Source organism: Vidua macroura, chromosome 7 (assembly GCF_024509145.1).
Source record: "Vidua macroura isolate BioBank_ID:100142 chromosome 7, ASM2450914v1, whole genome shotgun sequence".
Lineage (NCBI taxonomy): Eukaryota > Metazoa > Chordata > Aves > Passeriformes > Viduidae > Vidua > Vidua macroura.
In genome coordinates this window covers 33,543,928-33,557,852 of record NC_071577.1, presented here as the reverse complement: position 1 = coordinate 33,557,852, position 13,925 = coordinate 33,543,928, and the positions used below count along the sequence as shown (strand labels likewise).

The 13,925-nt window shown below is 38.1% G+C and overlaps 1 protein-coding gene across 1 annotated transcript in view; it reads left to right on the top strand.

Moving 5' to 3' along the window:
- NCKAP5 (NCK associated protein 5) overlaps positions 1–13,925 on the top strand; it is a 347,717-nt gene that overhangs the window by 304,990 nt on the left and 28,802 nt on the right. The window contains exons 16-17 of the mRNA XM_053982988.1: positions 11,195–11,509; positions 13,671–13,807. Of these exons, the coding sequence (XP_053838963.1) occupies positions 11,195–11,509; positions 13,671–13,807 (452 nt within the window). The remainder of the gene's footprint in view (positions 1–11,194; positions 11,510–13,670; positions 13,808–13,925) is intronic.

The following is a 13,925-nucleotide window of genomic DNA, read 5'->3' as shown; positions in this document are numbered from 1 at the left end:
AATTACCTATGGCTGTTGTTTACTTACTTTTCTGAGCCAGAGCAGCTAACATGAGTCATGACTGATGGGAAATCTGGTTTAGTAGGCACTGCAAGAACAAGTGACTGTCCTGTGTGTAGAAACATCCCCTAAGGTTGGAAGTCCTGCTCAGGGACGTCATCAGTCAAGTTTTTTAAATCTTCAAGGATATTGTTCTACATCTGTCCCTGACCAGTGTGCCATCTCTCTGGGAGATTTTACATAACATTTAGCAGTCCCATGAAGCTGCACTGCAATATTTGTGTTGCTGAAGATGTGGTGTGTTCCTGCTGTTGAGTGGCCTTCCAGGGCAGTGTGCAACAGCCTTAATTATCATTGCTCATCACAAATACTCACACTGGTGCATAAAGCTGACTAAATACCCTTTCCTTCTACTGAGTTGCTCTGCACATTCTCAGTGGAACTTTATCAAAATAAATGCCTGCTTTTTTGTGTGTGTTTTTTTATGGGTGAGAAGGTGAACAAGCTACACTGCAGAACAGACAGCTGAGAGAGGAGTGGCATTATGTGTGTTTGGAGCACTAGAAACAGGATGAATAGTGTCAGCTGTGCTGTATTCTTGACTTGTTTGGCATTTGGGCATTGCTGCAGGGATTGATTTTGAAGTGATGGTCTGGAGGAGCCTATGATAACAGAGAGAAACTTTCTGTGCATTTTTCTAGTTGATACTTGTATTTTTGTGAAGATGATGGAGAACCTTGCCAATGTGAATAATAAGAAACTAACATCCATTAATGTCTTCTAATTTATGTCAGCTTACCTTCTTCACAGTCTGGCAAAGACAAATCATTTCTTTGTACTTTAAAGATAGTACACATAGCATTTGTCTAATTGCTAATTCTTCTACAGCTCTGCTGCTGCCTACTGTCTAGCTTGTCTTCCCTCTGTGGAGAGAATTAATATTTTGACTCAACACTTCCTTATTAACCACAGTGATTTGCTGTTAATTTCCTTCTTTGTCATTACATCTACTCTCCCAGAAATACCAAATTTTATCACTAGAATGAGAAGAGTGTCTCTTTATGCATTATATATAGGATACAGTCTAATTATTATTCAAGATACTGAGAATTTGCTGGTCTCATTCAGGCTTAAAATGTCAATTAAACAAGATGGCCAGGTTCTGCCACTCTGAAGTTAGTGCTGCTGTGTTGATTTACAATACTTTACAGTCTAACCCAATCTATATTCACTTTTATCACTCAAATCAGGACTGTGCCTGCTTTTCCTACCTCTTACAGGACAGCACACAGATATTCTCTATGGCAGTGTGAGTCCTTCTGTTTGAAACTTTTTTACTTTACATGTTTTTTTGCTCCTGGCAAGGGCCGTCTATGGATGTGTGTATGAAACTTCAGTCATGCATTTCCCATTAATTCATATAGCTGAAGTACAACTGAGCAAACTGAAAAGCATTTCTAGGGAGGATGTGTTATTTTAAACATGTTTCATCTGTGCTCACAGGGACTTTATGCTCCTTTTCTACAATGAAATCTAGTATAACTTTTATGAAAAATACATTTTTACCTGAATTATCAGTGAAGTTTGAGCTGTATTGGCATATGCCTTTCCAGATTCTCACTCTGAGGATAGGATGTCTATTGCTAATTTTTTTGCTGTTTTTAGTTGAGTTTGAGCTTTGATTCATGTCTTCAGTCTGACACCTGAATTGTTGACATACGATTATGCAATTAGTCATCACTGGAGATCACAGAAAAACAGACTCTTCAAAAAAAAATCACTCTAAGAGAGAAATAATACCTACACAAATAGCGCCTATTTTTTAATACTAGATTAACTCAATTTCTCAGTGTTTGGACAGTTCACTGTTAGGAAAAGAAAAGGAAATCAACCAATATATTTGCAGTGAATAATTTCTTTACTTCCTTTCTTTAACAAGCAGAGGTGCAGTACGTTGTTTCAAAGCTGTCATCCTAATGGTGGTTTTGTAGCACCACGTAACATGGCATGCATTTTTTTGCAAAACACAGAATTCCTAAAAAAAAAAATCTCAGTTCATTCTTCTGGCTTCAAAACGTGATGGTTTCTTACCACCTCCTGCTTGCCTGCAGTTAGTTCCACATGGATTCAGCTGGTTTGGAGGAGCTGAATTGGGTACCAGAAAGGAAGGATTATAGTGCACGTAAAAGTTACTTAAAGCATTGTGCTCTCACTCTGTTAATAAGTTTTCATTAATTAAGAAATAAAATCCGGTTTTTTCAGGTGTGCATCTGTATTTTAAGTGATTGTTAGCAGTACCCTTAAGTAAAGCCATCTGCAGGGCAAAACTAAAAATAAATTATTTAAAGCTTCATTTAATATTCATGTGGCTTTAATTTCAGTATTTTTTGTACTAACAAACAAAAAGCAGTGATGTTACAGAATAAATATAGCATGTTCTCTGGTGCATTTGCAAAACCCAGAGCTTCCTATGCACTTAGAAACTGGTCCATGTTTACCAGAGACAGCATTTTTGCTTAAAGCACTATCCCTAGTCCTATCTGTTGGGAATAGAAAATCAAAGAAAGTATCTCACTGTGAGTGAAACCAAACTCCAATTTATAAGGGAGTTGCTTAACAGCAAGTAAATCAGTGCTTCCATCCCGTTATCCTTAAATGCCTCCAGCCCAGTCATCAGTGAACAGCAGCCCTACATGGAACAGCCAGTGCTCCCCTGGGCACCATGTGCAGCCCATGTCTCTGAGATGCTGAGTGTGACCACTTCTCTAACTGTGGTTTAACGCAGTTATTCTTAAAATAAACCAGCTACCTCTAATGATAGCAGCAAAACCCCAATCCTAATGCTTCTTGTAAGTATTTTGCAGCTCGCTGTTAATTCCTGAACAGCCTCCAGAAAAGCTGAGTGGAGGTATCTGTGCACAAACATTTTTCATGGCAGGATTGCAGGCTGGTCATGCTCTGACTGCCAAACATTCACGTCCTTTATTTATCCTCATGGCAGCACTCCAGGGATGGAGAAGTGGGATTAGCTCTGTGTTTTAATGTGAAGAACTGGGGCATAAGGCAAGAGAGATAAAGGCCTGTGGTGACATGGAAAAGGCATGGCTGAGGCAGCCCTTAGCACCTGGGTAGGTAACAAACCATCCTGTCCTGGGCTTTGCTGTTTACAGGCAGGATTTCTGGGATGTGTCTTTCCTGTTAGAAGGGGAGCATCCACCCGTACCTTGAATGAGCCCTCCCCAGGAAGGTGTTCCTGAGACTCTGCAATTGCTGTCTCCCAACATTCACATTTCAGGGTTCTGAGGGAAACAGAAGGCTCTGCTCAGGGAAAAAGCCTGGGAAAGCGTCTTTCCTGCATGGCAGCAGACCTATTGCTTACCATGGATTCACACCTTGCTTGAGATGTGAGGACTTCTCCTTCTTCTCAGCTCTTACTCATCTGTAACTTTCTCAAAGATACTTGCAATGTTGTGAGGCTGATTGGCAATATAAAGTCAAAGGGGGATATACAACCAGAAAAGAGGAATAGCTCCCCAAAGAATTTCAGCCAGGCTGCACCCAGTCTTCATTTAATTACCTTTTACACAGAGCTCCAAGCTGCTCTTCAAATGAATTATAAGTCTCAATATATCTTTTCTAGTAGGATTAAAATAGTATCTATTCCTAATATCCTGTCTCCTGAGAACAGTGAGTAGATTTTTAGAAAGAAAATATAAGAGCATAATACAAGAGAGATAATTCTAGGTGCCATTGGCTGTGAGACTTCCCCAGCTGGAAAACTGCATGTACACCTTTGTATTTAATAGACACTTAGAGATGTGGAGTAGGAAGTTTTAAAAAATTATCCAAGTTCCTTCTCCAACTCATTTTGTCCTCTTTAACAACACTTTTCCACATAGCTTGCCACCATTACAAGCATGCAGAGACCAGACCTAAATGCCTGGAGGAGGATAGGAAGCATTTGTTGGGGAAAAAAAGGTCCATAGATAACTGCTAAATTGGAGTACAAGATCATTAGTATTCTCTAATAATTAAAGTTAATCTTGACTTACTAGTGGAAATGTATTTTAAGATGGGACTGGAATTAAAATGAGGCAGCAATTATCTGTTTCAACTCAGAAAATACACTTCAGACGGGATTGTGGTCATGGAAAACTGTGAAGATAACTGACAATTTATTGGATAAATGACATATTGAAGTTTGTGGGTTTTGCAAAATAAAGCATGACTAGGAAGAAAATAGAAAAAACACTGAATAAGTTTGTAAAGTATGTATTTATTTAGTTTCTTTTATTATAAATAGGCATAAATTCTAATCCCAGATTCAAGTAGCCATGAATGAAGTTCCATATTTGAAAATACACAGCACAGTCCTCCTCCAATTTATCCTTCCTTAATGTATGTTGGAAATAATCCCATGCCACCAGTGCAGTGCCCATGGGAGTGTAGGGCTGTGAAAAGTTGGGTCTTTTTTAGTTTCACCTTGGATAGCCTTTGGGTTTTTTAATTTTGCACACTGACTGTACTTCAGATCTAGCTAGAAAACAATTATGCACTCATCTTTGATCAACTGGATCAAATTATAGTATAAACCCAGAAGGAATAATCTACTTTAAATTGACATTGATTTGGCAGAAATGCATTTTCTCTTTTTTGTGGTTGTTTTAGCATTGCAGATGAAGAGAAGGATGTGCAAATAAAGAGATCTGTTTTGCCATCTGTAGTTTAACTTCTTCCTGCCAATGCCACATGTAGCTTAAAGATGTTTATTAACTTCTGAAAGAATTTTGCAGGGACCTATCAACATTTGAAATATTCTTCTGAAAAGAAAAAAAAAAGAAAATCTATTAATTTTTAATTTGGCACGTTTCAAAATGCTAGGAAAAACTATACTCCCTTTGTGTTCCAGAAGAAAGCCAGTAGATGTTATCTGGTTCCCCGTGACAGCTTAGTGGAAACTCTTGAACTTTCTAATGCAAAGAAAGGTAATTTGTTAGAATTTGTGTGTTCTGTTACTGCTGGGAACTACGTCCTTCCATTTTTAATGTCCTGGATACATCTTGAAGAAAGCCTATTCAGTGTTATTTACCTCTCAAAACCTGTCAAGGCTTGAGTCTGTACTTCTGAAAACAGCTTGCTGGAAATTTCCCAGCGAAACTGTTCTTGATACAGAGCTATTTTTGACTAATTTTTTTTTCTTGAAAATGCCTGCTTTCTGTGGAGAATTCTGGTGGATACTTAAAGATTTCAGCTGAAATTTCTGTCAATCACGTACAGTTTTGTAGGCCAAAACTTGAAAATTTATGTGAGGAATATCTCAAACCAGCTGTAGTGGTGAACACAGAGGAGGATTCCACATTTTTCACGTGGTGGGATGCTTCTTTTAAAGAAAATATGTCCCTCTGCTACTAGTATTATGCCCAGAAAGCCTGATGTAAGTAGAGCTACCTGTGATCTGTCTGATATAAAATACATTTGTCCTCTTTGTTGCTGTTTATTTTTAATGTTAAGATCAATTGGCCATCGAAGTTAAGTAACATAAAGCCTTCTGTAACTTTGCCACCTCCAAATAGAAACTGTTTATGTGTCATGTGAAGTAGCAATGGGTTCTGTTTGCAGTAATTGCATCTGGTAGCCATCAGTGTGTTGCATAAGTAACACCATGGTGGGGAATGGCTTCTGGAAGTCTCAATCCCCTCAAGCAGCACTAAGAGGCTTCTGTCACTCGTGCCACAAGTGGGTAGAGAGGCAGAGCTGCAGTTACAACACAGTAGGACCTATAATTATTTCCTCACCAACCTGTAAGTCCTTTTCTCTGTGCCACCATCCAGAAATGTCTCCTCTTGTTATGCCTAATTTGAAGTAGGTGAATTGCCTGACCATTTTGAGTGATACTGTGTATGCACAAATACCTGTCCAACAGAACTGCTGATTGATGCCTTACTTTAGCTCTGTGGGTAAAACTTTGCATCTTGTGGTTTCTGTAAAGGTTTTTGTGGATCATTCAAGAATCACAGAAAAACTCATATTGTTTTAAATAGGTGGTCAAAATAACCATGGGTTATTTTATAGACTTCTCAGCAGTGTAACAGTCCCTGTGTAAAGCAGGACTTGTATGTGATTTGTGAATAGACTAAGCATCTGTGAAACTCATTTAGGATGCAACATAAAAAGACTTTATTAGAATGTGAATCTTTTCTTTACCTGAGGAAATATTATGAAACACTCCCCAGTTATTCAGTTAAAGGTTTGTTTGCAATAACATGTGGCATTATATCCCCCTTAGCAAAAGCATGTTTTCACCTTATTCAAGAAAAGTGTAACCAGAAGCTTTGTTTAAAAGATATGTCACCACTTTATGTCTTCTCTTTTATGAAATTCATAAAACCTCTTCATTATGTGCTAGGACTCAACCATAGGTTCAACATCAGAAAGGCTAACATATTCCTCATCTAAAAGTGGGATGGATTTTGCTCCACTGCTTATTTTGAGTAATACCCTATTTTGCAACCATCAGTGTAGAACTTAACTGGGCCTGGACCCACATTTTTTATGTTGTGCTGGAAGCAATTCCCTTCACATCAGCTGTTCTATGCTTCTTTTTATTTTTTCCCCCCAAAGTGATTTTTCTTTCACATGCATTGTATGAAGAGAGGAGCAGAGAAAGGTGCTGTGAAACAGCATAAAGCAGCATGCTACCAGCTGAGAGGGAGAGCTCCTCTCACCCTCACGCTGAGCCAGAGCAGCACTTCTGAAGGAACACAAAAGCAGGGTCAGCACTCAGCTTCCCTGGGTATTCTCTTCCAGTCTCCAATGAATTGTACCAAGGATACTTTCTGAGACAGAGTTGATGTGTTTCTGATATCTTTGTGGCAAGTATTTCAGAAGAAATAAAAAAAAAAAAAGTTGAAGAATAATTAGGTTTAATGATTTGTTGCTGGTATTTAAGATGCATTTTAAAATTATCTACGCTCAGGAGAATGCCCTAAAATACCTCAATTAATTCTAAGCTGTCAGTTCTTATCAGTGGGGTATGTTTGCTTCTAACTCTTTAATTTTTGCATTTTGGAAGAAAATGTAAAAAAAATCCTTCATAATGAGCTGCTAGAGTTGTTTTCCCCTGTGATGATCTGATTTTTAGAATTCCTGATATCTGCCAGCCTGAGTGTGTGTTCCTTTCCTACTTTCCTCTTGTGCAGACCCTCAGAGGGGTGCAGAGTTTTCACAGATCCTTTTTATTCCATCTGTAATTTGGGTGCTGACTCTCTGTTGAAGAGACCTTGGTGACCTACTGACACCAGAAAATGTTGGTGAAGCAGCAGTGATGATGCAATACTGCAAAGCATTGTCCAGCTGCACAAGTTACCGTGGTGTCCGGCTGATGGAGCGCATGAACTGCAGGATCATCTTGCACGTGAATATTAAATTTGAAAATTATAGAGAAGTACTTCAGAAAACTTCCAGAAAACTTTCTATGCAGTGCTAACTCCTTTTTTTTCCTGTAGTTAAGAGGCTTCTCAACATTAAAGTTCTTCCTCGAATTTCCCAATGAGCTCTTAACAACACCAAGAGGTTCCATGCAGTCAGGAGTTTCTTGACCTCCAGGAAATAGTAATTCTTCCTTGTTTCTGTTTTCAGTTTGGAATTGTTCCTCTGCAGTAGGACTTCCGGGGACTTTGTTTTAGGTCTAGACTCAAATCCCCTTGATGAGAGGGAGGGGAGGGGTTATTTCAGGCTTTTGATTCTAGTCTGATTATTCAGAGAAATGGCTGATGATGAGTCTATCTGTGTCCACTATAAAGCCAATACCATTCTTTGAGCTTCTTTCTTCCCTGGCAAAGAAAGGGGAGACAAAAAAATCAGAAACAGGCAAGGAATTTGGCTGGTATGCCAGGAAGAATTCTCAAGCAAAAGTAATTAAGCTCATATATAACTCTTTCCAGACTTTAATGTTTCACAGAGTCATTTTTCATCTACTGAGTGGTACTGTCACAGCAGCAGAGATTTAACTTTTACATATTTTCATTATGTAGTCTTATGCAGCTCTTGCTGATAACAGTAATTTGAAGTGTCAGTGCAGCTGATGAAATCAGATGGGCCATGAAGCTGTTTGAAAGTTGTCACTGGGATGTATAAAATACTTCTTATTTCGCAGTTGCTTCACAAAACTTTTTAAAAAACACAAGCTAATGTGTATTTGTTCTTTCAGTAATACAAATTGTTCTGAAAGATACATTTTTATTTGTATTATATAGATTTTGGGGTGAATTCGTTACTTTCAGTAATGAAAAATAAAAATCCACAAAGACTTTTGTGGTTTCCTCTGGATTTAGGACTAGGTTTTTGAGGATTATTCAACATAGCTGAGTCACAGAATTTTCAAAAAATTTTTCTCTAAGTGTCACAACAGGAGCTGCCAAGCATTGAGCACTTTGAAAACCAGACCCTTTTGTGGTTTTTCAGAACTAAAAATTCAGCTGTGTTTGCTGTTTGAAAAATCTGTTTTCCACCTGGTATATTTCCTTTATCATGGATAAAGTCTCTATGAAGGAAGACTATAATTGATTAAAACTATTTTCTTTTTAATTAAATGTGATACCACTAGTGTGCTCCTCCATCACTCTCCCAATTATTTTGGAAACAGCAGGAGACTGTATATTTTTGGAAGTCTGGCTCTCAGTCTTCATTTCTTTTGATTCTCTGCCATTGTTTTCATGGTCCATTCCTAGATGTACACAAGGTACTAGTGGGCAATAGAAATCCATATGCTACTTTAAGAAACACCCTCAGAAGTTAAAGGTTTCCATCTTCCAGTTCTCCTTAGCCAAGGCTGTAGCTTTGCTTTTTGATATACATTTTGATCCTACTTAATTTTCCTGTGATAATTCAGAGGGAATGGCTTTTTCATTTCTTAAAGAATGGTAAGAAAGGAAACAACACTACAAGGTCCTTCAGAGTCCCTGTGGAAATGGGTTCCAAATCAGGTCTCACATTGGCATATAAACAGGAGAGGGGAGGCTCCTCAGACTTGTGTGTTCTTGTATGATTTCAGTTTACTCCGTGTCTCTCTGCCTCTCCAACACAACCAGGGTTGCTCAGATGTCTTTTGGTTGAGAGAAAGATAACAGAAGTCCTTTTTTATTCCACATTCCCCTTTATTTGCTAACTCTCTCACCAACAGTCTTTAGTTGAAGAATTGCCTGTCCACAAGCTAACATGCTGTTTCAGCTTGATTATCTTCAGAAAAATGGCAAGGGCAACACCTGGCATTTTAAATTGCTTTTCCACACTCCCACTTGTATCTAGGTATTTTGCTATTCAAAAACAAACAATAAAAAAGTTAGAGGAAGTATAGCTGAGGTCAGAGGGTTCAGTAGATGAGATACCTCCTTTTGATGCAGCAGAACCAAATATAATTCTCTTTTTTTTTTTTCTTCATGTTTCCTGGAAAACCTTCAGCAACTTCAAAAATCATTATGACACATTAGCATAAAAATGTGACAGAAAATGCAGGTGCTAGCTAGGCATGGCTTCCACCCCTTACCTCCTTTGGGGAGAAATTATTGGCATGCAGTAATTATATGAGGGAAATCAGAGTCACTTACTGCCCTTTTAAAAGACAATGCATAGAGAATTTGCTGCTGCAGCTCAGCCAGGCCCTGTAGGGTTCAGTGCTCAGTAGGACTTTCAGTCCTTCTTTGATCCTGAGTGATGAGGATAAGGCAAAGAGGACCACATAAATATAGGCTGCTTCTCCTTTCTCAAGAGCCATGAAATAGAAATACATAATTAATTTATCTGTAAGTGGTTTCTTACTTGTTATCAAGAAAAGCACACTGAGATGAAGATATTTAACAAGAATGACTATGGTAATGTTCTTAGTTAAAAAACAAATAGGCAAACCCACAGGGGAGAAATATTTCCAAATTTTTGAGAGTATTAGAAACACTGCAGAGGGGAAAATAATGAAAACTACTTGAAAGAGAACTGCTAACTACAACAGACTTAAATAACAATTGGACATATCATTAAAAAAGTCAATACTCAGAAACACGTAAAATAGAGATGGAGAAGATATATTGGGCCATGTTCTGCATCTCCTGCTAGAGTACAATTGTTCAATGCAGTATATCTTTAGACTAGTGAAGCCTTAAATTTTTCAAAGCAAAGGAAATTCCTCTGCTTCCTTTGGGATTGTCTGCCACAGACTTAAGATCTTGCTGTCAAGGGATGTTTCCAGACATTTAACCTAAATTATGCTCATTTTCCAGCCATTAGTGCTGAAGTTCCCTCCCTGGTGTTTATAGCTCTCAGAAGGACTTTGCCATCACAGTCTCTTCAACATTGTTTGCCCCTCATAGAAACAAAAGGGAAGTCTCTGGAAACTGATAGGGAATGAGAGAGCAGGGTACATGCTGATTGCTCAAATAGCAGTGAGCACACAGCTACACTTGCACCTTTCCGTGTTCCATGGTTCATGCAGCATCTTTCCAATAGGATGAATAAGCTGGAGGGCTGTGTGGGACCATAGTGCTTCAAAAAAAAGTATTAAAGGTGTCCCTGCCTGCCATTGTGGACACTTACCCAAACTGGGATGTGCAGGACCAGACCGTGACACGGTAAGCAAAGGCAGGGCTGCTGCTGTCCAAGATTTGCAGGGTGTTCTGAGAGATGGGTACATCTAAGAAATTCTGTAAATCTTATTTTTATGTAAGAATACATGATACATTTTGGTTAACACCTTCTTGTGTGAGAAACAATTAGGAAAACAGGTGTGGAGAGGCCAAACCTTTGTGGAGTGTGGGTTTATGTTGGGAGAAATACATTGCACTACTCCATTTCTCACACTCCATAGACATTCTGTGGGCTTTCAAACTAAATGATTTTAAAATGTCATCTGTAATTGCTTTCCAGGACCTGCCACACTTATCCATTGTCACACTGTTGCTCCAAAGCAGGCCAGTGTCAATGTTTTGGCACTTGTTTAATTTCACTGCACCTCAACAGGGTATTTCTCTGTATTCAGTTAGACAAAGTGTCAAAAGCATTCCAGTGACAGGTAACAGCACACTCACGAAGTCCAAAATGTTTCCCTTCCCTTGAAGAGGCCCTTTTTTTCCCCCCCCCCAAGATCCTTTCCCTGACTTTAAATACCTTTAGCTCCATCCCATCACAGCAATTTCCTGTGCCTTAGAGTCTTGCTGCCAGATGAGGACGCTGGACAGCGGGATTGGAACCTTCCCCCTCCCTGACTCAGGGAACCGATCGACTGGGAGGCACATTTCTAAACAAGAGTCACCCTTGGAAGCAGGAGTCTCTGCAGCACCCAAGCAAGTTCTTCTTTCAGCTCCTTCAGTAAAAGCCAAAACTCTTGAGCGAGAAGTGCCTTCAACAGCTAAGAGCCAGGAGTCTGTGGAAAGTGTAATTAGTCACTCAACATCTGATCCGGCCATGACTGCCAAAGGTATGCGACCTTTCCAAAGCCGCCTTCCCAAACCAGCTTCCTCAGGTAAAATGGCAATTACACTGAAAATCACATCATTTCTGCCTTGGCCTCTGTTTTGATTAGCAGAAATCCTGTAATAACGGCAATTGTTAACAGAAATGTTAAATGCGGAGCAGAAGATACTCTTTTTATGAATGTGTAAGGTTAACAAGTTTGTGACCTGAGACATATTGAAATTTTGTTATACAAAATGCTTATCTGAGAAAGAAAAAAATAGTTTAGTACTTAAAGCCTTTTCTCAAGAAACAGTACTTGAAGAGAAAAAAATAAAACATATGCCAGCCTTGGAAGTTGACTTGAAAAAGAATATGGATGTTCAGCAATGTTCAGGATCACACTGTACAAAGTACGAAGCGCAGCCATGTTGTGACATAGAAAAGATAAAATTCATAAAGACTTGTTTTTGATACTGGATTTGAGCTAAAGACTCATTTGGCCTCAATGCATAAATTCTGTCCCACTGAATATATGGCCTTGACCTCAAACAAGGCTCTCATTACTTTGCTACATCATACAAACACAGTTCTATATATGAACATAAAGTACCTGACTTTCACTTGTGAGCTACGTGTGTGTTTAAGCTATAAAACAAGAGCTGACAAAGGTATAAAAGGACTGGCAATCCATCAAAGCTGCAGAGAATAACTCTGTATAAGTAAATAGTTCCACTGAAGTCTTTGCATTTTTTATAAACAAACATTGACTTTTTATATAAGTTTTTGGGAGGCTTTGGAGTTATTAATATATATGTTAATAGCATTAAAAATCATTTAGCATTAACAATAGGGAAATTTTCCTAGCACAACAGATACAGCAGAAAGCACAGTAAAAGTGATCAGTTTACTGGAGAAGGGTATTGTTTTATCTTGACCAAATGCAGTGTCACTCATTTATTGGGGTTATGGTGATTAGCACTTTGTCAGCCCAGTTATTGCTCCTGTAGAAGTTGTGAGTATTTAACTTGTATAAATCTGTATCACTCTATAAGAGAGATTCTGTGTAATTAGCATGTAAGGTTAAATACCAAGTTTGAGCTTAGTTTAAGGCCATCAAATATATGTTCTGCTAATGAGCTGACATATATTGAACATAGGAGGACAGAAGCCTCTCTTATATGTCCATAGGATGCATAACAGAAGGTTTCTAATTAAACATCTTAGAACTCAGTTGATTTAGCAATATTCCCAGTGCAGTATTGTGGTAGTATAATAGACTGCAAACACACATTGTATGCTTTATTACAGACTCCCTTGCTTGTTTCAAATCAAAGCTAAATAAAAGATACTTTAATACTTAGTATTTTTTAAATAAGTGTGCTGTTAATTAATGGTGCAGCTAAGAAGGATTCAGAAGAGAAATTTTAGTTATAGATTACATGCTGCATGCTTGAATGGCCACATGTGTGACCTCAATTCAGCAGTGTGTTATAGAGTAGAGCCCATGATTAAACACTGTCATTATAACAAATTGAACAGAAACTGCAAGCATTGAATTGCTTCATAAGAAGTCAGGAGCAGTAAGATTGTTCTGATCTTAATGCTAATATTCACTGCACCAACCTTGTAGGGTTTGTATCTTAATTAAATTGTCATGAAGAGATGTTACAAAAAAGTAGTATACATCAGATGATGGGGTCAGCTCATTCTTTACTAGACTATCTTCATTCAGTTCTTCTCTCCCTCACTTTCTCATCCAAATTAAAATTATCATTTTATTTCATATGCACCATATATTTCCTTTGATGTTTCAATTTTGCATAGTGCAAATATAGCAAATAAAAAAGCTGGCTTTCTGCTAGAAAGGTATTTCCGATTATATTTATATTAAAAGATTGTTCTCTAAGAACATGAAATAGCAGAGGAGATCCTACAATGCCTAGAAGTAGTTACTGAATGTTGTTTCTTGGTTGAAAAGGTATATATTTCATAACTAATGAAGAGATTTAAATTCATGCCTTCCTCTTCTCTTGTTAACTGGAAAAGGATGAAATTCTGCTACTTTAGTTAGAACTATTCTAGTAAGTTCTTCCTTTGAGTAGTAAAATATTATTGGACATAATGAAAGTATCACAATTTGCCCCCAGTTTTTACTGAATTATAATTGACACACTATCATGAAGATGCTGATGAGACCTAGAATTTAAATAATGTCTCCCTTAATTCAGGAACAATTAACCTTGCAAAGCAAAGTGAACAAGAAGCAAGCTCTGTGACCTCTGCCTCATTAGAACACTCTGAAGAGACTGTAGAAAATAGAAAAGTTCTTCCGGAGTGGACCCCCAAGAAAACTACTAAACCAAAGGTATAAGATAAGTAGTGGCATCTCTTAAATGACATGGGTACAGTGGCCAGTGTAGAGGTATCAGTGTTTTAATGGCCAGTGTTTTAATATGGTGTGAAGAGTAACTAACAATCTGATA